General features: G+C 44.4%; 1 protein-coding gene across 1 annotated transcript in view; it reads left to right on the forward strand.

Annotated features, from left to right (window-relative positions):
* b3glcta (beta 3-glucosyltransferase a) overlaps nucleotides 1-25,507 on the forward strand; it is a 141,305-nt gene that overhangs the window by 82,885 nt on the left and 32,913 nt on the right. Inside the window, exon 10 of the mRNA XM_087988554.1 lies at nucleotides 18,308-18,407. Within this exon, the coding sequence (XP_087844680.1) occupies nucleotides 18,308-18,407 (100 nt within the window). The remainder of the gene's footprint in view (nucleotides 1-18,307; nucleotides 18,408-25,507) is intronic.

Below are 25,507 nucleotides of genomic sequence, written 5' to 3' on the forward strand. Positions count from 1 at the left end.
AGATGCGGTGGAGGGCACCGTCGACCACGTCGGGGGGGAAATTGCGGTCCTTGAAGAAGGAGGCCATCTGTGTTGTATGTATTTTGAACTGGTCCTCCTGGGAGCAGATGCGGCGGAGACGAAGGAATTGGGAGAATGGGATGGCGTTTTTACAGGGGGCAGGATGGGAGGAGGTGTAGTCCAGGTAGCTGTGGGAGTCGGTAGGTTTGTAGTAGATGTCCGTGTTGATTCGGTCGCCTGAGATAGAAACAGAAAGGTCTAGGAAGGGGAGGGAGGAGTCCGAGACTGTCCAGGTGAATTTGAGGTCGGGATGGAAGGTGTTACTGTAGTGGATGAACTGTTCAACCTCCCCGTGGGAGCACGAGGTAGCGCCGATACAGTCATCTATGTAGCGAAGGAAAAAATGGGGGGTGGGGCCAGTGTAGTTGCGGAAGATGGATTGTTCCACATACCCTACGAAGAGGCAGGCATAGCTGGGGCCCATGCGGGTGCCCATGGCTACTCCTTTTGTTTGGAGAAAGTGGGAGGATTGGAAAGAAAAGTTGTTCAGGGTGAGGACCAGTTCGGTCAGTCGAAGGAGGGTGTCGGCGGAAGGGTACTGGGTGGTACGGCGGGAAAGGAAGAAGCGGAGTGCTTTGAGTCCTTCGTGATGGGGGATGGAGGTGTACAGGGACTGGATGTCCATGATGAAGATGAGGCGTTGGGGACCGGGGAAGCGGAAATCCTGGAGGAGGTGGAGGGCGTGGGTGGTGTCACGAACGTAGGTGGGGAGTTCTTGGACTAATGGGGTCAGGACCGTGTCGAGGTATGCCGAGATGAGTTCGGTTGGGCAGGAGCAGGCTGAGACGATGGGTCGTCCGGGGCAGTCAGGTTTGTGGATTTTGGGCAGGAGGTAGAAACGGGCGGTGCGGGGTTGTGGGACTATGAGGTTGGAGGCGGTGGATGGGAGGTCCCCTGAGGTGATGAGGTTATGGATGGTCTGGGAGATGATGGTTTGGTGGTGGGGGGTGGGGTCATGGTCAAGGGGGCAGTAGGAGGAGGTATCTGCGAGCTGGTGTTTGGCCTCAGCGGTGTAAAGGTCAGTGCGCCAAACTACTACTGTGCCTCCCTTGTCAGCTGGTTTGATGGTGAGGTTGGGGTTGGAACGGAGGGAGTGGAGGGCTGCGCGTTCCGAGGGTGAGAGGTTGGAGTGGGTGGGAGGGGTGTGGGAGTTCAGGTAGCGGTTAATATCGCGGCGCCCGTTTCTACCTCCTGCCCAAAATCCACAAACCTGACTGCCCCGGACGACCCATCGTCTCAGCCTGCTCCTGCCCAACCGAACTCATCTCGGCATACCTCGACACAGTCCTGTCCCCATTAGTCCAAGAACTCCCCACCTACGTTCGTGACACCACCCACGCCCTCCACCTCCTCCAGGATTTCCGCTTCCCCGGTCCCCAACGCCTCATCTTCACCATGGACATCCAGTCCCTGTACACCTCCATCCCCCATCACGAAGGACTCAAAGCACTCCGCTTCTTCCTTTCCCGCCGTACCACCCAGTACCCTTCCACCGACACCCTCTTTCGACTGACCGAACTGATCCTCACCTGAACAACTTTTCTTTCCAATCCTCCCACTTTCTCCAAACAAAAGGAGTAGCCATGGGCACCCGCATGGGCCCCAGCTATGCCTGCCTCTTCGTAGGGTATGTGGAACAATCCATCTTCCGCAACTACACTGGCCCCACCCCCCATCTTTTCCTTCGCTACATAGATGACTGTATCAGCGCTACCTCGTGCTCCCACGAGGAGGTTGAACAGTTCATCCACTACACTAACACCTTCCACCCCGACCTCAAATTCACCTGGACAGTCTCGGACTCCTCCCTCCCCTTCCTAGACCTTTCTGTTTCTATCTCAGACAACCGAATCAACACGGACATCTACTACAAACCGACCGACTCCCACAGCTACCTGGACTATACCTCCTCCCATCCTGCCCCCTGTAAAAATGCCATCCCATTCCCCAATTCCTTCGTCTCCGCCGCATCTGCTCCCAGGAGGACCAGTTCAAAATACGTACAACACAGATGGCCTCCTTCTTCAAGGACCGCAATTTCCCCCCCGACGTGGTCGACGGTGCCCTCCACCGCATCTCCTCCACTTCCCGCTCCTCCGCCCTTGAGCCCCGCCCCTCCAACCGCCACCAGGACAGAACCCCACTGGTCCTCACCTACCACCCCACCAATCTCCATGTACAGCGCATCATCCGCCGTCACTTCCGCCACCTCCAAACAGACCCCAGCACCAAGGATATATTTCCCTCCCCTCCCCTATCAGCTTTCCGTAGAGACCACTCCCTCCGCGACTCCCTTGTCAGATCCACACCCCCCACCGACCCAACCTCCACTCCCGGCACCTTCCCTTGCAACCGCAGGAGGTGCAACACTTGCGCTCACACCTCCCCCCTCACTTCTCTCCAAGGCCCCAAAGGAAACTCCCATATCCGCCACAGATTCACCTGCACCTCCACCCACATCATCTGCTGCAGCCGGTGTGGCCTCCTCTATATTGGGGAGACAGGCCGCCTACTTGCGGAGCGATTCAGAGAGCACCTCTGGGCCACCCGGACGAACCAACCCAACCACCCTGTAGCACAGCATTTCAACTCCCCCTCCCACTCCACCGAGGATATGCAGGTCATTGGACTCATCCACCGCCAAACCACAACAACGCGACGGTCGGAGGAGGAGCGTCTTATCTTCCGACTGGGAACCCTCCAACCACAGGGGATGAACTTGGACTTCACCAGTTTCTTCATCCCCCCTCCCCCCACCTTGTCTCAGCCGAATCCCTCCAGCCCGGCACCGCCTTCCTGACCTGCAGTCTTCTTCTTGACCTCTCCGCCTCCATCCTACTCCGACCTATCACCCTCACCTTGACCTCTTTCCACCTATCACATTTCCAACGCCCCTCCTCCAAGTCCCTCCTCCCTACCTTTTATCTTCTCCTGCTGAACTCTCTCTGCTCATTCCTGAGGAAGGGCCTGTGCCCGAAACGTCGAATCTCCTGTTCCCTGGATGCTGCCTGACCTGCTGTGCTGTTCCAGCAATAAAGTTTCAACTTTGATCTCCAGCATCTGCAGACCTCACTTTCTCCTCGAAAATTCCTAGAAGCATGGCACTCATCCACAAACTCCATCAACAAACACATCGACCTGGACCCAATATACCGGCCACTACAGCGGACAGCTGAAACTGACAACCGGAAACAGCAGGGACAGGCCACTATAAATGCCGGAGGAAACACCACAGATGCGCTTCACAGGAGGCTCCCAAGCACTGAGGATGTCACCGAGACAGGGGACGAAACGTTTGCAACAAAAATTTCCAGCTCGACGAACAGAACCACAACAACTTTCCACTCAGCTGGATGCCCAGAGACCCTTATCTTGCATTGCCTTCTTGTGCCTTCTTGCTTTAGCCAGCTCTTAAAGTACTTCTGGTCTGCCCTGCTGTTCATTGCATGCAGGAAACTAGGCAGCTTGACATGTTTGTCATCAGTTAAGGGGGTAGACATATTACTGTGTGGCACATTCCTAAGTCAATCTTACATCTAAAGCATGTACAGGCCTATAAACCAAACATCCATCAGTCCTGATGAAGGGCTTTTGCCCGAAACATCAATTTTCCTGCTCCTCGGATGCTGCCTGATCTGCTGTGATTTTCCAGCACCACTTTAATCTAGATACTGCATATATATCAATTGAGTAGCCATGTGTCGACATCTAAGTGGAGTAGTCCTCAGTCAAGGCAGAGAGAAGCAGCTTGGACAAGGGCAGATCCCAATATCAGTTTAAGGACTTGGGTGCAGTTAAGTAGCTGGTCATGGGGTCCGTACCTCTGTAATGCAGGGAGTGGATCAAGGTCAGCACTGTGGGTCTTGCGCAAACAATATGAGAAGCTGTATAGATATCATTCAGGTATCGGTTCACTAAAAGTCAAAGGTGGGAAGGGGTTTGAGAGTCATTGGGGTCGTGGCGATGGGAGGGTAGCTGGGGCATTCAATTCAAGGAATTAAATGAGCCGGTTCACCTGGAGTATAAAAATAGAACCATGTGAAAGTATTAACTCTGGTTCAACATTTTAAAATTTATTGTAAAAATTAAACCAGGATTAAAGGGAGAGTGTCAGTGTGGCTTCAAAATGAAAACAAAAGATGGCAAGAAAAAGTTTTTCTTAGCAGTGGCAGTAACCATACAGTGGTATTCTCCAGGGACCGGTATTAAGACTGCAGACTCTGTTTGTTTTATCTATTCATATTTACTTGGGTAAGCAGGGAATAATTTTAAAGTTTGCATATGTTACAAAATTCAGATGTGTACGTACAAACAAGGAAATGGCAGGGTAGTCACAGGATGAAAGTTCCCAATGACCAGGGAGACCATGACAAGAGCTCATAGTGGAAGGATATGGGGTAAATCATTTTGGACTGAGATGAGAAATTTCTTCACCCAGAGATTGGTAAGCTAATGGAATTTGCTACCACAGAAAGCACTTGAGGCCAAACCTTGTATGATTTCAAGAAGGTGTCAGATTATAACACTTGGGACTATAGAAATCAAAGGATATAGAGGAAAGGTGGGAACAGGCTATTGAGTTAGATTATCAGTCATGAGCAAAATGAATGACAGAAAGTTCAAGGGCTGAATGGCCAACTTTTGCTCTAATTTTCTATGTTTCTCTGAATCAGGTTTATCATAGTAGGTGTGAATGTAGAATTCAAAATACAAAAATATCAGTTATGATCTTATTGAATTGCAAAACAGGCTCAAGGGGCTGAATGATCTCTTTATGCTGCTAATTCCAGTTCATATGGTGAACTGGGAAGATACATGACAAATTAAACTTAAAATGAATTGATCAATTTTGATCGGAAAATGAGGAAAGATGACATAAACTTTGTAGTAGAAGTTTAAAGGGGAAGTAGAGATAGAAGGACCCATATCTCTCAAATTTTTGAATACAGCACAGTAAGTTGAAAAAGTTGTATAAGATCATGTAGTTTTTTTTACTTTATGAATAGAAACTTTGAAGAAAAATGCAAAGAAATTACAGTATGCTAAATCTTTATAAAATGGTAGTTGGATCTCATTTGGAGTATTGTGGTTAATTCAGATTACAATGCTTTATGAAAACATTAAAGCCTTAGACAGGGTACAGAAGAGACTTTCTAGAATTGTAATCTGGTGAAATTGAAGAAGCACTTTTTTTCTCCCTAGAACACTGAAGGTGATGAGGAAATTTGATGAAGATCAACAAAATCACGTATTAGTTAGTAGGTACACAGTTAGAAACTGATTACAGTACCAAGAGGGTCAATAAGTAGAGGACACATATTAAGATGATTAACAAATGAACCAGAGGAAAGATAAGGACATTCTGTTCTACACAGCAAACTTTGTGATCTGGAATATACCCTGCAAAGGTGTTGGAAACACAGCCATAGTAAATTTCATAAGGAAGTTTAGTAAATGCTTGAAGGGAGAGTGGAGAAAGATCAGGGCAGTCGCACTAGCTGGATAACACTTTCAAAGAGTTTGAAAGACTTTGGCATGATGGATTTAATAGTCTCATTCTGTGACATATTGATCTTCAAATCTATTCAGATTGTCTTTCAATATTCTTGCCCTCATCTCAAACTTGTTTGCATTGAAGCTCATCTGCCACACATCCGCTTGCTCCTCCAACTTCTCAATGATCATTTGGAGTTCCACATTGTCCTCTTCACAGTTCACAATTCTTACTACATTTAGTGTCATTTGCAAACTTTGAAATTGTCCCGTCCACACCAAAATCCAGATCATTAATAGAGATCAGGAAAACCAAGGGCCCAGGACTGGCGTCTGGAGTACGACAAATCTTCCTCTCACCCGCTAAATATCCATTGACCATTAATCTCTGAAATGACAGAAGAGTTGTATAAATATTTTGCATCAATCTTCACAGTAGAAGAGGATGAGAAAACTGTCCATGTAACACCCTTATTAAAAAAGAGAAGGAGACAAAAAGCAAGTAACTATATAGGCCGTCTGACATTGGGAAAATGTTCATGTCTATTATAAAGAATGTAACAGCAGAACGTTTAGAAATAGAAAATTCTGGTCTCCTTCCTATTGGAAGGATGTTGTGAAACTTGAAAGGGTTCAGAAAAGATTTACAAAGATGTTGTCAGGGTTAGAGGCTTTGAGCTATAGCGAGAGGCTGAATACATTGGGGTTGTTTTCCCTGGAGCGTCGGAGGCTGAGGGGTGACCTTACAGAGTTTTATAAAATCATGAAGGGCATGAATAGGATAAATAGACAAGGTCTTTTCCCTGGGGTGGGGGAGTACAGAACTAGAGGGCATAGGTTTAGGGTGAGAGGGGAAAGATGTAAAAGGGTACAAAGAAGCAACTTTTTGACACAGAAGGTGGCACATGTATGGAGTGAGCTGCCGGAGGAATTGGTGGAGGTTGGTACAATTACATCATTTAAAAGGCATCTGGATGGGTATATGAATAGGAAGGGTTTAGAGGGATTATGGGCCAAGTGCTGACAAATGGGACTAGATTAGGTTACGATATCTGGTCGGTATGGGCGACTTGGACTGAAGGATCTGTTTCTGTGCTGTACATCTCTGTGACTCTATGACTCTAAAATGTAATCAGCATGGAGACAACAACGGCTCTAATACACCACAATATTGGGATAAAGGGAACACTTTCACATGACAATCTTTAGTGCAATGTCAGGGACCAGTTCTGAGTCCATAATTATTACAATATTATTAATGACTTGGATGAGGAAAGTAAATGCCCTGTTGCCAAATTTGCCAGATGACACAAAAATAGATAGGGATGCAAGTAGTCAGGTTGATGCTAAAGTGCACTTAGGGATATATACAGGTTAAGTGATTGGACACAAATCTGGCAATTGGAATATAATTTGGGAAAAGATGGAGCTAAGCATTTTTGCAAGAAGAGTAGAAGAGCTGGCTATTGTTTTAATGGAGGGAGATTGCAGAAAACTACAGGATATAGGGATTTGGGTCCTCAGTCATGATTCTCAGTAAGCAGACAAATTCAGCAGCCGGCGGGGAAGGCATATGGAATGCTGGCCTTGGGAATGGAGTAAATAAACAGGAAAATCTTGCTCAAATCAGATGAGGCACTAGTTGGATCACGCCTGGAATGCTGTGGATAGTTTTGGGCCCCTTATCCAGGAAACTTAAACTAGCATTGGAAGCAGTCCAGAAAAGGTTCACTAGACTGATCACAGGTATGGAGGGATTTTCTTATGAGAAGAGATTGTACAGGTCAGGCTTGAACTCATTGGAATTTAGAAGAATGTGAGGAGACCTTATTCAATCATATGAAGTTCTTGTCACTTTTGACAACGTAGATACAGAGAAATTGTTTCTCCTCTTGGGAGTGTCTAGGGCTAATCTCAGAGTGTTGATGTGTCCATTTAAAGCAGTTGAGGAGAATTTTCTTTTCTCTTTTCAGGGTTGAGTTATTCACTGCAGGACACTGTAAAGGCAGAATCCTTCAAGGCCGAAATATTTTTAGAATTAAATCAATAAGGGAATTAAGGGCTGTGGGGAATGGGAAAAAGGCAGGACCTTCAAATCAACCATGGTGCCATTGAATGCTACACCGCACCTGATTTCTAAATCCTCTACTACCGCTCCAATGTCTTAGATACTTGATATCTCAACCAAAAATGGTACTTCTGAAAATCCAGATCTCCCACAGTACTGTGCTGCAGTATCAGCCTTGATGATGTCTTAGAATAAGACATGAATCTGTCACCACTCTGTAAGAAGTGTGTGTGTTCCCAGCTGAGCCAAGCTTTACAGACATTTGTGGGATTCTATATGCTTGCTCTGATATCTTGAGCTGGCACTGTCATATTAGATTACTTACAGTGTGGAAACAAGCCCTTCGGCCCAACAAGTCTACACCGACCCACCGAAGCACAACTCACCCAGACCCATTCCCCTACATTTACCTCTGCACCTAACACTATGGGCAATTTAGCATGTCCAATTCACCTAACCTGCACATCTTTGGACTTCTCCTCTTTTGGTTGTCCAGATCAGCTTCTATTCTTATTGACATTGCACTTGTTATGCATTCGCCAGCCATGGATTCGAGGATGGTGATGTATTTGCTGCGGCTTGTTAGGAAGTTCATGGAGAAGGATTAGAGTTTTTCTCACATGATTAGATACTGGAGAGAATGTTAGTTTGATGGTGGTGGTAGAGATAATGTAGGTTGAGGTGAAATTTATGAATCAACCGTTGAAACTAACATTTGCTCACGTTGTGATGGTGTCCTGAGCTCTTTCCCTTTGCCCTGTTTAAGATCCACATGATTAATTGTACCCAGGAGTTCATTACATGAGATTGAGAATTAGGCCTGTAGATTCTGCTGGATGTTCAGATAGACACTGACCTCTTTCCAGTTTCATGCTGTTTCTGCCCTGTCTCTTTGGGAGATACCTTAGAAAGCAAAAGTTATGGAAACTTAAAAATATGTCCACTGCTGGTTTCTGTGAACAAATAGCATTATTATGCCCTTCTTATGTCTGCATTATAGAGTAAATGAGTTAAATATAGACATTAAATGACAAAACATTTCTGCAATGAATCAGCCAATACTTTTAACTAATTGATACTATAATAACAGTACTTCATTTTGTCTGAAAAATTATTTTGCACACTTTCTTGCTTCATTACGAGGGCTTTTATTGGATATTGCAGGCAATGTATCCATATCCAATTTACAGATATGTGACTGTACAGTGCCTTGAGCAATTTGCCAAGCAGAAAGAACACTCGTTAATTAAACTAAATAGTTTTTCATTGATCCATTTCACAAGTAAACTAGTACACTTTGTTCTAGACAGTGCAACTTAAAGGACGGGAATTTGCTGAAATTTATGCACATTTTGCCATTGGTAACTTATGGTGTAAATTGCAGAGGATCTTATTTTCCTAAGTCAGAATGTTCAAACACAATACGAAGTAAGCAGAACTTCAGCCCAGGCCATCTTTAACTCCTTCCTTATTGTATTGAGGTTATGGAAGTTAGTTCAGTTAAATTAAATAATCTGTAATTATGCATTCGGAAATTTAAAAAGTAGTTTTTCTAAGTTCTGACTCTTCTTATTCAGTCAAGGGGATGTGGGTATCACTGGTTGGGCCATCATTTATTGTCTGTCCCTAATAGCCCTTGAGAAGCTGGTGGTGAGCTGCCTTCCTGAACTGCTGCAGTCCATTTGCTGTAGGTAGATTACCATTGTCATTAAAGAGGCAGTTTCAGGATTTTGAACCAGTGATATTGTTGGAAAAGTAATATATAAAAGTAATACTAGTCCAGGAACCTTTATGTATTTTTCACTACTTTCTCAATTTGTGCTGACACTTGATTTGTGCTCATATACTCAAGTACTGTCTCTGCCCCTGTGCTCATAACCTCAGGTACTGCCTCTGCCTCTGTGCTCATATACCGTAGGTACTGCCTCTAACCCTGTGCTCGTATACCCCAGGTACTGTCTCTGTCTCTGTGCTCTAATACCCCAGGTACTGCCTCTACCCCTGTGCTCTTTTACCTCAGGTACTGACTCTGCCTCTGTGCTCGTATACCCCAGGTACTGTCTCTGTCTCTGTGCTCATATACCCCAGGTACTGTCTCTGCCTCTGTGCTCATATACCTCAGGTACTGATCTGTCTCTCTGCTCATATACCCCTGTACTGATCTGTCTCTCTGCTCATATACCTCAGGTACTGTCTCTGCCCCTGTGCTCTAATACCCCAGGTACTGTCTCTGCCCCTGTGCTCATATACCTCAGGTACTGTCTCTGCCTCTGTGCTCATATACCTCAGGTACTGATCTGTCTCTCTGCTCATATACCCCTGTACTGATCTGTCTCTCTGCTCATATACCTCAGGTACTGTCTCTGCCCCTGTGCTCTAATACCTCAGGTACTGACTCTGCCTCTGTGCTCGTATACCCCAGGTACTGCCTCTGCCCCTGTGCTCATATACCTCAGGTACTGTCTCTGCCTCTGTGCTCATATACCTCAGGTACTGATCTGTCTCTCTGCTCATATACCCCTGTACTGATCTGTCTCTCTGCTCATATACCCCTGTACTGATCTGTCTCTCTGCTCATATACCCCAGGTACTGTCTCTGCCCCTGTGCTTGTATTCCCCAGGTACTGCCTCTGCCTCTGTGCTCATATACCCCAGGTACTGCCTCTGCCTCTGTGCTCATATACCCCAGGTACTGCCTCTGGACTCATTTATTCCAGTGCACTCCAAGCTGGCCTCTCACATTTTACCCCTCCATGAAATTGAATCCATCCAAAACTCTGCTGCCCTGTACTGACTGATACCAAGCCATGGTCCCTTGTCAGTGATGTTCTGATCTTACAATTTCCATTCTTACTTTAAGTTCTCATTATGGCCTTTTCCCCTCCCAATCTCATTTATCTCATCTAGCCCCATAACCCTGACGATGTCTGTGCTCATCCAATCCTTGACCTTAAGCTCTAAAATTGCCTCCCTAAACATCTACTGTTCTTTACTCCTCTTTCTTCCTTTAAGACAATTCTTAAAATCTCCCACTTTGACAACATTTTGGGTCACCTTACTTAATGGATGAAAGTGAGTCAGTGGGAAAATAGGGTAAGATTGGCAGAAATGAGGTTCCTGATAGCCAGAAAAGAAAGTCCAATTCTCCAATCAAGTTTTGAATAGTAAGTCAAAAGAGTTGCCAATAAGTTGCAAGAGACTTATTTGCATGCATTTCAAGCTATTATTGCCTAATCTTGCCTCACTGATGTGCAGTTTCTCACTGTCTCACCCACTGAATAGAAACTGTACGATGACCATTCCCATTATGAAAGTGAGAGTTTTTACTTGGCAACTCCAGCTTGCTAATGATCCTCCAGGCCTCCAGTTGGACAGCAGGCCCTAAACTCTCATGGCATACTCCAATGGCTCCAACCATCCGTAACGGGCAGATATGGGCTGCACCATGCAAACCTCATCGTTACCATCATGTGATACTTCCAACCCATTTATAATAGTCTTGCACTTCAGTGCTGTACATTGTAGTGCATCAGCACCTCTCCCAGGACACTTTGCATGCAGGGACAAGCACTTAGCTCATGGGTTGGACCATGGCAGCATTTCAATGTTCCTTGCTTGCTCTCTTAGCACTCACTTTGATCCTACTTGGATGCTGACAGTATCAGTACCTTTTTGTGCTTTGATCCTCAGCCAAAGGTTCTGTCTTGCTTTGCAGTTTAGCTCAGACACAACTTGAGGCAGCTTGTCGTGGTTGGCAGCAGTGATCAGTCAAGGAAGTGGACATGTTGGTGTAAGGCACCACGCTTCATTAATCTTTCCTCTGCAACATGTTCCTGTAGCATACAGCATGTGCTGCAACCAAACAAACATGTCTCCAAAGTCCAAGGGGAGTAGTTCTCAGTTAGGTTGGGATTGTAGCCTCAGTTAAGGGGTCCTAGCACAATGTCAAGGACAGCATCTGCTATTAGTCCAGGGGCTTGGACTTGGTCAGCCAGCTACTTTGGGGTGGTCAAGTTCAGAAGTCTGTATCTTAAAGACTTGGGAGTGCACCATGGTCCATCCTAGAGGTCCAATGGAACCAGTCCAAGTGAAATAACTCCTCAGAGGTTGGTGTCTTGTCACCAAGTCACCTTAATTTACATGTGGGAAGTCCATGATGCTAATGTAGCTTCCTTGGAATCAGCTCTCAGAGTGAACAGAGCCTATGACACTCTTATTTTTATCTGTCAGTCATTGCTCCCTGATTGGACCAGATTGACTGCCTGCCTCTTGCACCTGGAGGGTCTTGGAAGAAATTCATCCTCTTAGGCGGTAAAGGTGTTGAGGCTGCAACATCCGAATATCCATCTGGATCTGTCCTCGTGTCAACCATGCCTCTTATTCACACAGGGTCATTCCCATGGTTCCTACACCAAACGTAGTCACCTGATGTAAACTTTCTGTCTTGCTTAGCATTCTGGCATTAGCATTCCTGACGCCACTTCAGCATCTCATTAAGGGTTAGACGAAAGTCACATGTATCTGGCAGTCCTCTTAACCAATTCAAAAATCCAGATATAGATTCCCCAGTTCTCGAACTGCAGTGTAAAAGCAATAGCGACTCAGTATTAGAAGAAGCTTGGTGTTGTGATATTCCTTAACTAAATCTGTCAACTCTTGAAAGGTTTAGTGTCTGGTCTCAAAGAGAAAGTTAGGCTCCTATAAACTGATAAAGCTATAGGTTCACAAGTTTTCAGAATTACTCGTTGCTGTTCATTTGCCCGGAAAACTAACACATTCTTTACACATACTGAGTCCAGTCATCAATGGGCACGATTGAATGAGTTCGATTGGCAGGATGCCAGAAATGCTTACCCCCAACTCAAAGACAACTCTTGTGAGCGAATTTCTTCAGGAGTGTGCTTTGCTCTCGTCGCTACTTAAATAACTCCCCAGAGGCTTGTATCCCATCACTAAGTCATCCTTTATTTACACATGGAAATTACTGAACACTGATCCTGGCACCTCAAAGTCTGACATTCCTGTTCTTTTTTTTTCTTTTTTTTCTTTTCCACCAGGAAGAAAGGCAACATCTCCTGTTTTTTTTTAACCCCCACCTACCGCCTAACTGCGATAGTGCTTATTTTTTCCCCAGCACCCATGGTGTGTGTGTGCAGGCGTGAGACACAGCGAGAGACACAAGGTGCACAAAGCTTTATTCAATTTCCACCACCAGGCAGAAAGGAAACACCCGAGTGGCCAGTGACAAACACTGCCCTTCACATCAAAGGGCAGTGCTGTGTGATCAAACAGTGAAGGAGAGGGCAGGGATTAAATCAAAATAGAGTTGGAGGGGGAAATAATGCACTCCACTCCCTGAGGCGCCCACCTCTCCCTGAACAACTCCAGGGTGTTGGTGGACACCGCGTGCTCCTTCTCCAGAGACACCCGGGCTCTAACGTAACCGCGGAAGAGGGGCAGGCAGTCGGCCCTAGCGACCCCCTCCACGGCCCGCTGCCTGGACCTGTTTATAGCTAGTTTGGCCAGGCCCAGGAGCAGACCCACGAGGAGGTCACATTTCCGTTCTTTTTTCTTTTTTTACACTGATCCAGCTCCCTCACGAGCCAGCTCTCAGAGTGAACAGAACCTCTGACACTCCTTTTTTTTTTAGTGCTTATTTTTCCTCAGCACCCATGGTGTGTGTGTGCAGGTGTGAGACACAGTGAGAGACACAAGGTGCACAAATCTTTATTCAATTTCCACCAGCAGGAAGAAAGGAAACACCCGAGTGGCCAGTGACAAACACTGCCCTTCACATCAAAGGGCAATGCTGTGTGATCAAACAGTGAAGGGGAGGGTACGGACTAAATCAAAATAGAGTTGGAGGGGGAAATAATGCACTCCACTCCCTGCGGCGCCCACCTCTCCCTAAACAACTCCAGGGTGTTGGTGGACACCGCGTGCTCCAAGCAGTGCCCTTCTCATCAAAGGGCAGTGCTGTGTGATAAAACAGTGAAGGGGAGGGTAACATTCTTGTTCTTATCTGTCAGCCAGGGTTCCCTGATTGGACCAGGTTAACAGCCCCAATCAGAGAACTCATATTCTATGAGGTCCATTTGGCTGATCTTGTCACAGTCACTACATAGGGATTTGTGGTAATTCAATAGGAGAGCTGTACAGAGATCAGAGCAATCACCAGTCAAAGTCTTTCTTCAAGTCAATCAGAGAATTGACTGTGATTAATCCTTGGGATCTGCTCAATTAAAGTGTGTCATTCAGAGCCGCTGAGAAGGGAAATCACTTTTGGGAATCGGAGTCAGCATACTGGATTGCAGAGGAGACAATAATTGTGAAAAGGGAAAACAGAACATACAAGATTATCAGATCAGCCATAAATCATGGATTGATGGAGTAACTCAATAGACCACATGGTCTACCTCTGCTCCAAGATGTTCCGGTTTTACGGTAGCATTGACCTAGTGGATAGCTGGGCATTAAAAATGGCACCATACTGGGAATCCTGTGGGTTCCAGCCTTGATGAGTACTTCCACTTCTGACAAGAGGGAAGCTCATACGTGGAGGCTTGGTGCACTGGTAATGATGCAAGTTTCAAAGAAATAACACAAGAAACCTCACTAGAGAGACACCCTTGATGAAACTCACCAAAATTAACACTTAAGTCAATTTCTGTGAAAATTTAGTAAGTCTCCATGTATGATTTGATGTTGGACTTTGTGTTGCATTGTTTCTGTTCAGATTTAGGACATTTTCTGATGTTAAAGACAACATTTAAAATGTTTTTATTGTCCTTTTCCATAGCTGTTCCAAACCTCATGATACTGTGAGTGAGCATTATTCACTGGATGTTCCTCTACAGACACTTGATCCATTTGACCCATTTTGCTCCCCATAACCAGATACAACATTCCTTCTATTGATTTGATTTGATTTATTACTGTTACGTGTACCAAGGTACAATGAAAAGTGTTGTCTCATGTGCTTTGTGAGCAGGTTGTACTTTACAAGTGCATCAGGGTAACAGAACAATTTGCAGGATACAGTGTTAGAGCTGCTGAGAAGGTGCAGAGAGAGATCAACATTAGCATTATCCTCATTAGGCTCGAAATATACTAATGGAGAAAATCCTCCTAAATGCATTTTAGCAAGTCTCTTTCTCTCTCTCAGCTCTTTACACTCTGACTCTTTCAGTTTCTCTTCAGGCAAGTGAAGTCCATTATCAGTGCTCAAATGTTCTTGCACCTTTCTGTAGTAAACCTGTTTAAGTACTCCTCTATATTGTATCCACTCAGAAGTGACTTAAAAGATTCACCCTGTACTGTAGGAGTATCACTTCTTTTACTTAACTTTGACCAAATAAAATTTGTCTTTGACTGCTCCAGGATATCCCTTTCTGCATTAATTGAAGAGATAACATTCTCTTCAGTTAATATCTCCACTCCCCCTCCTTTCTATTCATTCATCAGGGCAAATGCAAGAATGCCACATTTCAAACTATTTGTAAGGGATTCCTCCCAATTGCTTTGTCTGTGGCATTGCCTCATCCAGTCAGAGTCAATTTGCCAACCATTCAGCAACCTTTTTATCATCTTGTATAGCTTGTTGTGCTCATTCGAAATACGGCATTCTTCCATTTGTTCTGATGTGTGAAAGAGAGATAATTTCAGCAACACGACTCTTTCTTTAGCATTATTCAATTCTGTACTACCAATCGATTGTTTGGTCATAGCAAGTTTTAGACTTTTGAGTTGAAAATTACAGAAATAATGAGATCTCACTAAAAAGATCAGTTATCCATAAAAAATGTTAACTACTCTTTGACAGTACAGGGGAACCTCGATTATCCGAACGAGATGGGCAGGCACTATTTTGTTCAGGTAATCAATGATTCGGTTAATCGATTCAATGCCTTTCCTCTGGGACTCAGAGTTTTCTATTACGTCTGTTCCCCATTCAGATTAGGCAACAGCACACCACGTGTGAGACCCCACGCCCCCCGCCCACCCCAACCTCTTTCCAACACCGCCACTGCCCGCCATCAACACCGCACCCTGCCCACTCCCCAAACCATGTCCAACACCGGCCCTCGCCCGCCCCAACTCCTGTCCAACACCTCCCTGCCTGCCCCAACCCTGTTCAACATCGCCCCCGCCTGCCTCCAACCCCATTCAACACCGCCCCCACCTGCCCCCAACACCGCCCACCCTCCAACACCACCCCCGCACGCCACCCAACCCCCATCCATCACCACGTCTTGCCCACTCCCAACACCGCGCTGCACCGGCCCCCCAACCCCTTCCAACATCGTCACCAGCCCGCCATCCAAACCCTGTCCAACACAGCCCTCCACCCGTCTCCAATCCTGTCCAACACTGCCCCTGCCCGTCCCCAACACTGCACTTTTAATCACTGTAAACAAAAGACGCGATCAGTGTTGGACACACGCCTTCGATGTAATGTTTCTGGTGGGACCTCGAGATCTCCTTCGGAGAATCCAATTTTTGGATAACTGGTATTTGGATAATCGAGGTTCCTCTGTACACTATAAATCCATGTATTCTTAATCAAGCAATACAATTCAAATTTAAATTTTAGATCTGATATTTTTTTTGTTAAGCAAAGATATTGAGAGATATGGGCCGAAGGCAGATTTTTGGAGTTAGGCCACAGATCAGCCATGATCTCATTGAATGACAGAAGAGGCTGAGGGGCTGAATGACCTGCTCCTGTTCCTATGAATTTAGTCTTCAGTGATTCACCACGTTAGCCCCTCTGTCTCTGATGACTGAAATTCAGAAGTTACTACTCTTATACAATTAAAGTTCCATCAGCAAGTTGGGTGCAGATCCTAACCTTCATCAGCTAAGCTTGGTTTAGACTGACTGAGTGGGCAATGTTTCAGTTAGTAAGCCTTAGTTCTTTGTTGGCTAGTAATTAATTGTGCTTACCAAGTCACAAGGACACTGACTGACACTCATTTGCTTTTCTAGATCCTCAAGGTCTATTTAGAGGCTTTTAAAATAACATTTTGTTTCCCTTAATGAGATTATCTCGGTTCAATCTGCAAGATCCTGAAATATAACTTGAGCAGTTTTAAAAATAACAAGCTGTTTGCCCATCAGTCCTGCTCTCAATGTCTCGAAGTATGATGGGCTGGATTTTAGTCTTGTTTAAGCATTTTATATATGTATACGTAGTATATCAGTGTTGGATAGCATATCATGTCTCAACCATAAACTCCAACTTATATGTACAATCTTGGCAATGCCATGTCTTTGGGCATGCACAGTGCTGTTAAAACTGAGTACAACTGTGTGATTTGCTGAGTTCGTAAGTTCACTAAATATGTATTCACACAATGATGGTGGGTCTAGATTGCCATAATATGTGCTACAAGTGCAAATGTTTATGGTTTCCTTGAATGATGCATCAGTAGATAGGCTCATAATGCCAAATTAATACATGGATACGAGCCACTCAGTCAGCACTCTCATTCCATAGAGCATAAATGTTGGTTTTTCTCCTTTATTTAGTATTCCTGCAAATTGTCTTGATGAAAAGCTTTGGTACGTGTCAAGTTAGAAATTCTTTTTCAGTAATACTCAAGTTCTGTGCCACCTTATGATTATTTCAAAACCAAATTCTTAAAAGCATCCCACTTGGTGTTTAACACAAAACAATAGCTTCTTCTCAGCTACAGCAGCCCTTTCTTAGTGTGATGTATTGTGAAAGATGTTAAATTGCTACTTGACAGTGTGTTTCTGTTTGTGTTTCTCTCCACATGATAACTGAACCGCACCAAACTGAAGTGCTTATCAGGAATTCAAATTGTATATTTCTTTCCATAATTCTGTTTTCTTTTAAAGGAATATTTAAAAATATATTTTCTTGCAAAATTCAGCATTCATAACATTGAAACCTGTGTATATGAATTTTGAAGAGTTATTTTATACAATTGGCAAGGTTTCCTTTTTGATATTATGCTTAGCAAGACAAAAGTAGAATGTTGTGATGTGAAAGTATTTGCTTTGAATATAATTGGTATGCCACATTGATTGCTACAGGCAAATAGCAGATGCTGTGCATGTTAATTTATGTTAGCTTTGTTTCAAAACATTTGTGAAATTGCTACAGGTGGTACACTGGTTATCGCAGGGTCTCAGGAAAGCTGATAGATCACTTGGGAACGTTTGGCGATCATCGGGGCAGAGGACGATTATCAAGATTAAAGGATTTTTACATGTTTAGCTGGTTTGACATGGAGAAGGCCCCCAACTGCTCTCTGGAATCATGTAGTTCTGCAAAGGCACTTATTATGGGTGCATTCATTCTTCACTCTTCCAGCCTACCTCCTTTTAAAACAAGATGTCATCAGATTGAGTTCATATATAAAATTTATAACATTATGACATCCTACTTAAACCAAACAGGAACATTGAAATTATATTCAATACGTGTTAGTCTGACTTGAACAAGAAAGCAAGTTCAAGGATAGTGTTCTTGAGTTCCTGCCCCAGCGAACCCAGATACAAAGTTGGTTTTGGAAAATAATTCATGTTATGTAACAAGTTGGACATGTTTTAACAAACAGTGTGTAAAATTGCTGTATTTATTTTGGGTGTATTAAAATTAAAGGCATTTAATGAGACAAATTAATGAAATGTTTTCCGATTTTCTGTACTTTTCAGGGCACTGTGGCAAAACGTTTGCCATTCTGGAACGATTCATAAGTAATGCTGTTCCTGAAGTTCCCTGGCTCATGATTGTGGATGATGACACATTAATAAGGTACTGTAAATAAAATTAAAACAAATTTCTAAATCTGCATATGATAGTACTAAAGATGGAAAAATTCCAATTCTTAAGCATTACTGTTTCACTCATGGAGTCACAATCGTAGAGTCATACAGCATGGTAACAGACCCTTCAGACCAACCAGTCCATGCCAACCATGTTTCCAAACTAATCTAGTCCAATTGCCTGTGTTTGGCTCAGTTTTGTAACATAACTGACTCTCAAGAAATATTTATCAGTAAAAGTATGTTTTTCCAATTCATGAGAAAACTGAGATGTGAGTAGATGGAAGTAAAAATCAAATATCATAAAATATGGTGAAAAGTATATCATTGCAAACTGGGACTGGATATTAAAGAATATTTTGAATTGTCAGGTAATCCAACTGATACGCTTTCAACGTTTCCTATTTGCTTCCATTTCTTTCCTTTCTTTAGTTCTCTTTTATTGTCCATCCTAGTTTCCATTGAAAAGGTGGTAGCCTTCTTGAACCATTGCAGTCCATTTGTTGTAGATAGATGTACAGTGTCATTAGGAAGGGAGTTATAGGATCTTAACCCAGCAACACTGAAGGATTGACAATATATTTCCAAGTCATGATGGTAAGTGGAGGAAAACATACAGATTGTGGTGTTCCCAGGTGACTGCTGCCCTTGTCCTTCTAGATGCAAGTAGTCATGGGTCTGTAAGTTTCTCTAGATAGAAGTGTTCAGATGTTTGAAAGCTGCTGTGTAAGGAGCCTTGGTGAACTTCTGCAGTGCGTCTTGCAGATGGTACATACTGCTGTTAGTGTGCTTTGGTGATGGAGGGACGAAAAAAGGTGCCAGTCAAGCAGACTCTGTCCTGGACTGTGCCCATGACTTGTCCGGACTTGTCCTACCTGCCTATCTCCTTTTCCACCTATCCACTCCACCCTCTCCTCCCTGACCTATCACCTTCATCCCCTCCCCCACTCAACCATTGTACTCTATGCTACTTTCTCCCCACCCCCACCCTCCTCTAGCTTATCTCTCCACGCTCCAGGCTCACTGCCTTTATTCCTGATGAAGGGCTTTTGCCCGAAACGTCGATTTCGAAGCTCCTTGGATGCTGCCTGAACTGCTGTGCTCTTCCAGCACCACTAATCCATTAGCTGGGCTCATCCAGATAGGAGTGGATCAAGCAGAGAAAGGGGTTTCATAGAGTTTTTTTTCCTCAACAAACAATATGGAGAGCTGGTCGAAATCTACATGACGATATAAAATAATATCATTTTGATAAAATCCTATAAAATTGTAGATTTTCATAATTATACGATTTGTTACATGAGATGTGCAAGTATTAATATGCTGAACTCTAATATACTCATGAACAACATTAATGAGTATATTAATATTTAATATAACATATTAATATTCTCTGTGTGTTACTTTGCTGCTTTGTTGCTGTTTTGTTATTGGATATTCATTCATGGAATGTGGGCATTGTTGGAAAGACCAGAATTTATTGCTTATCCCTAATTGCCCTTAAAGATGATGGTGAGTTAAAATTAAATCACATTAGGAAATTGTGTACTGTAGTCTGTGGCGTGGTACAGTGGCTCAGTGTTTAGCACTGCTGTCTTACAGCACCAGGAACCTGGGTTCAATCCCAGCCTCAGCTAACTGTCTGTGTGGATTTGGAGATGCCGGTGTTGGTCTGGGTGTACAAAGTTAAAAATCACCTGATGAAGGAGCGGTGCTCCGAAAGCTAGTGTGCTTCCAATTAACCCTGTTGGACTATAACCTGGTGTTGTGTGATTTTTAACTTTGTCTGTGTGGAGTTTGAATATTTCTCCCTGTGTCTGCATGGGTTTTCTCCAGGTGCTCCAGTTTTCTTCCACATTCCATTGATGTGCAGGTTAGGTGGAATGGCCGTGCTAAATTGCCCATAGTGTCCAGGCATAGGTATAGAACATTGAACAGCACAGCACAGAACAGGCCTTTCAGCCCTCGATGTTGCGCCAACCTGTGAACTAATCTAAGCCCATCATGCTAGACTATCCCATCATCATCCACATGCCTATTCAAGGACTGCTTAAATGCCTCTAATGTGGCTGAGTTAACTACATTGGCAGGCAGGCCATTCCATGCACTTACCACTCCCCGAGTGAAGAACCTGCCTCTAACATCTGTCTTAAATCTATCACCCCTCAATTTGCAGCTATGCAAGCAAATGTCATCATCCTAGGAAAAAGACTCTCACTGTTCACTCTATCTAATCCTCTGATCATCTTGTATGTTTCTATTAAATCGCCTCTTAGCCTTCTTCTCTCCAGTGCGATCAGACCCAAATCCTTCAGCCTTTCCTCATAAGACCTTTGCTTTAAACCAGGCAATATCCTGGTAAATCTCTTCTGCACCTTTTCCATTGCTTCCACATCCTTCCTCTAATGGGGTGACCAGAACTGCACACAATACTCCAAGTGAGGCCACACTAGTGTTTTGTACACTTGCAGCATGACATCATGGCTCCGGAACTCAATCCCTCTACCAATAAAACCTAACACACCGTATGCCTTATTAACGCACTACCAACCTGGGTGGCAACTTTCAGGGATCTATGTCCAAGGACATCAAGATCCCTCTGCACATGCACACTACCAAGAATCTTTCCATTGACCCTGTATTCTTCCTTCCTGTTAATCTTCCCAAGGTGAATCACCTCACATTGCCACCTTTCAGCCCAGTTCTGCAGTTTACCAAAGTCTCCCTGCAACATTCTTCGACACTGTCCACTACTCCACCAACTTTAGTATCATCTCCAAACCCATCCACCTATGCTTGCGTCCAAGTTGTTTATAGAAATGACAAACAGCAATGGTCCCAAAACAGATCCTTGTGGCACACGACTAGTAACCGGACTCCAAGCTGAATATTTCCATCAATCACCACTCGCTGCCTTCTTACAGAAAGCCAGTTTCTAATCTAAACTGCTAAATCACCTTCAATTCCATGCCTCCGCATTTTCTCCAGTAGCCTAATATGGGAGGCTAGTAATGGGAGGTGCACGGTTGCAGGTAAAGGGTGGGATGCTCTGAGGGTCAGTGTGGACTTGTTGGGCCGAATGGCCTGTTTCCACACTGTAGGGATTCTATGATTCTATAGTTCCTTCTTTCGCTTCACACATACATAATCCAGCAAGAACATGGTCTGTTAGTACGGATGCCGTTCTGTAATGAAGCATCAACTATGGTGAATATTGAAACGCTGAGATCACTTTGATGATTTGGTACAAATTCACATTCCATGTTCTTAATTAATAAAAATCAAGCCCACATTTGTTCTACCTACTTAAGTGTAATAACTTCACTTATTTGAAATGGCCTAGAAGTATTTAGTTTTTGTATTTCGATACAGATTATGAAATGTGCTATAATTAGGTGCAATTCCTTGTCACAAAAACATTTTCAGAACCTTCCTTCACCACTCTTCCTTTGGCCAGTCTTCTCCCTGACAATCTTGTTGTACTATTTCAAGAAGGGCATGAAAGTTAACTCTGGTGTCCTTTGCAATTTTTGCAATAATCACCATCTCAAAAAAGTTGACCTGGTTAATGGCTGTTTCTGGTACCTTTCTTTTCACAAATTGGTTGTTTACTTTGTACATAACACCGAGGACTACACTTCGTTAGCTTTGGATCACTTTGGGGCATCCTACAGTTGTGAGACAGTTACTATAAAAGTTAAGCTTTCTTTTTTTCTTTAACATGCTGGTAATATATTAGTTATTTCTATAATTTGAATGAATAGTGGTGTCAGAAGCATTTTTCCATTTTATTAGCAGTGCATCATTAATATTAGTCCAATCAAATGCCCAACCAAAGCGTCAAGCATTTAGCTAGATTTTGTCCGGTGAAGATCAGGCGAACTTGAAACCACCAGATCAGTCACAGTCAGGATTTCGGAAGGTTTCATGGGTAGAAATGTAATAGATTCTATAAAAAATTTACAATATAGAAGGAGACCATTGGGCACATCATATCCATGGTTCTGAGACCCTAGACCAACATCATGTTAAACTTTCAGCACTTCTTCTCAGAGAACCTCAAAGAAAACTTGACTGCTTCCCATACAAGACCTCCAGGTTGACTAAATGGGTTCTGCCACCTTACCTCCAGGAGAGCAATCACCCTTTAAATTTTACGTTGTTCTGGATTAGATAAATGCCTGGTGGTATGCGGACAGAACAGTGACCGATGCATTGCTTATACATTAGCTGCAATGTATCTGTTTTCCATTAGCCAGAGGGAGTTAAGTCTCCTGCTAAAGTGTTTTGAACTTTTCTCTAGAATGACTGACTGTAATAGTTATGGCAGTCACAAATAATCAAGTTCATCTTGTCTCATTGCTTTTCCCACAAAATGATTTAATAAGCTAGAGACCTCTTTGACCTGTGATGTGGTTTTGCTTGTAAGACAATAACTAATGAAGATATTCCCAAGAGCTAACAATTGGACTTAGCTAATATTGAGTATTGCTAAAATTTGACCCCAAGGCAACATAGCAACAATTTGCAAAACTCTGCTTTTAACGTGCATGAATTAACCTAGCTATATATTTTTAAATAATGATATTACATAGAAATACTTTATAATAGAGATTATTTTCCCATCTCCACTTCTCTGCTGGAAGGTCCAAATTCTGTGCCTCTTCACATCTATTTTCCCAAATTTTTCTTAGACTTTTATAGAATCTTAGCATGGCAATAGGCCTTTCAATCCAACTATTCCATGCTGATCTTTATCTTCTCTGATTTCATATTTCTAATGGCCTTTTCTTCCAACCACCATTTAAGTCAATATTAAAATTAATATGGGCCCTGCTTCACTGATGAATGCTGGTAGTATATTTCACATCCTCAGAAAACGCTTCTTGTGTTGTCTTTCTAAAATTTCTTATATTTAATAATTTATCAGCATCCCCTTGTTCAATACACCTCAACGACTGGAAATGATCTGTCCATTCTGTCCAAAGTAATCTAATCTGATATATCTTTATCAAATCATTTCACAATTTACTCTAAACCCACTGTTTCCTATAGATACCTTGATTGTACATCCTTTGTCCTTGCTTCCTGTAAGGACTCTGCCTTTTGCCCAGTTCCTCAAACAAAATCTGTTTAGACAAAGCTGCAATCCAAATCAGTGCTTCCTTTGTGCCTTGTTCTTTCCTTAACCAAGAATTTCCCCTCCCTGTATTTAATACTCGCCGTGACGTCAAACACGTCTTCTGCCGCCTCCGCCCCCGAGCTTACTTTCACAATCAGGACTCCTGCCCACCTTCCGAGGACCCCTTCGCCCACCTCCAACACACTGCATCCACCTGGACACCCCGCACTGGCCTAAAACCTGCCCTCGACCTCTTCATTTCCAACTGCCGCCGGGACATTAATTGCCTCAACCTGTCTACCCCCCTCCCCCCACTCCAACCTCTCACCCTCACAACGCGGAGCCCTCCAATCCCTCTGCTCCAATCCTGACCTCACCATCAAGCCAGCAGACAAAGGGGGGGCAGTGGTAGTCTGACACACTGATACCTACACCGCCGAAGCCAAACGCCAACTTGAGGACACCTCTTCCTACCGCCCCCTCGACCATGACCCCACCTCCCATCACCAAACCATCATCTCCCAGACCATACAGAACTTCATCACCTCAAGAGATCTCCCACCCACAGCTTCCAACCTCATAGTCTGGGAACCCCACACTGCCCGGTTCTACCTCCTTCCCAAGATCCACAAGCCTGACCACCCTGGCCGATCCATTGTCTCAGCATGCTCCTACCCCACTGAACTCATTTCTACCTACCTCGACACTGTCCTATCCCCCCCCCTAGTCCAGGAACTCCCCACATACGTTTGAGACACCACCCAGGCCCTCCACCTCCTCCAAGACTTCTGCTTCCCCGGCCGCCAACACCTCATCTTCACCATGGATATCCAGTCCCTCTACACCTCCATCCGTTCATTTAGATTTAGATTTAGATTAGATTACAGTGTGGAAACAGGCCCTTCGGCCCAACAAGTCCACACCGACCCGCCGAAGCGCAACCCACCCATACCCCTACATTTACCCCTTACCTAACACTACGGGCAATTTAGTATGGCCAATTCACCTGACCCTGCACATCTTTGGATGGTGGGAGGAAACCGGAGCACTCGGAGGATACCCACGCAGACACGGGGAGAACGTGCAAACTCCACACAGTCAGTCGCCTGAGGCGGGAATTGAACCCGGGTCTCTGGCGCTGTGAGGCAGCAGTGCTAACCACTGTGGCACCGTGCCGCCCACGTCATGACCAGGGCCTCCAAACCCTCCGTTTCTTACTCTCCCGATGTCCTCAACAGTACCCTTCCACTGACACTCTCATTCACCTAGCCGAACTGGTCCTCACCCTTAACAATTTCTCCTTCGAATCCTCCCACTTCCTCCAGACCAAAGGGGTAGCCATGGGCCCCCATATGAACCCCAGCTATGCCTGTCTCTTTGTTGGCTACGTTGAACAGTCGATCTTCCGTAATTACACCGGCACCACTGCCCACCTCTTCCTCCGCTACATTGATGACTGCATTGGTGCCACCTCGTGCTCCCACGAGGAGGTTGAGCAATTCATCAACTTCACCAGCACATTCCACCCTGACCTTAAATTTACCTGGATCATCTCTGACACCTCCCTCCCCTTCCTGGACTTCTCCATCTCCATTAATGACGACCGACTTGACACCGACATTTTTTACAAACCCACCGACTCCCACAGCTACCTGGATTACACCTCTTCCCACCCTACCTCCTGCAAAAATGCCATCCCGTATTCCCAATTCCTCCGCCACCACCGTATCTGCTCCCAGGAGGACCAGTTCCACCACAGAACATACCAGATGGTCTCCTTCTTTAGAGACCGCAATTTCCCTTCCCACGTGGTTAAAGATGCCCTCCATAGCATCTCGTCCACATCCCGCACCTCCACCCTCAGACCCCACCCCTCCAACCGTAACAAGGACAGAACGCCCTTGGTGCTCACCTTCCACCCTACCAACTTTCGTATAAACCAAATCATCCGCCGACATTTCTGCCAC

The sequence above is a fragment of the Chiloscyllium plagiosum genome, unplaced genomic scaffold (genome assembly GCF_037043375.1).
Source record: "Chiloscyllium plagiosum isolate Xiang-an unplaced genomic scaffold, Cpla_swu_hap1 HiC_scaffold_6, whole genome shotgun sequence".
Lineage (NCBI taxonomy): Eukaryota > Metazoa > Chordata > Chondrichthyes > Orectolobiformes > Hemiscylliidae > Chiloscyllium > Chiloscyllium plagiosum.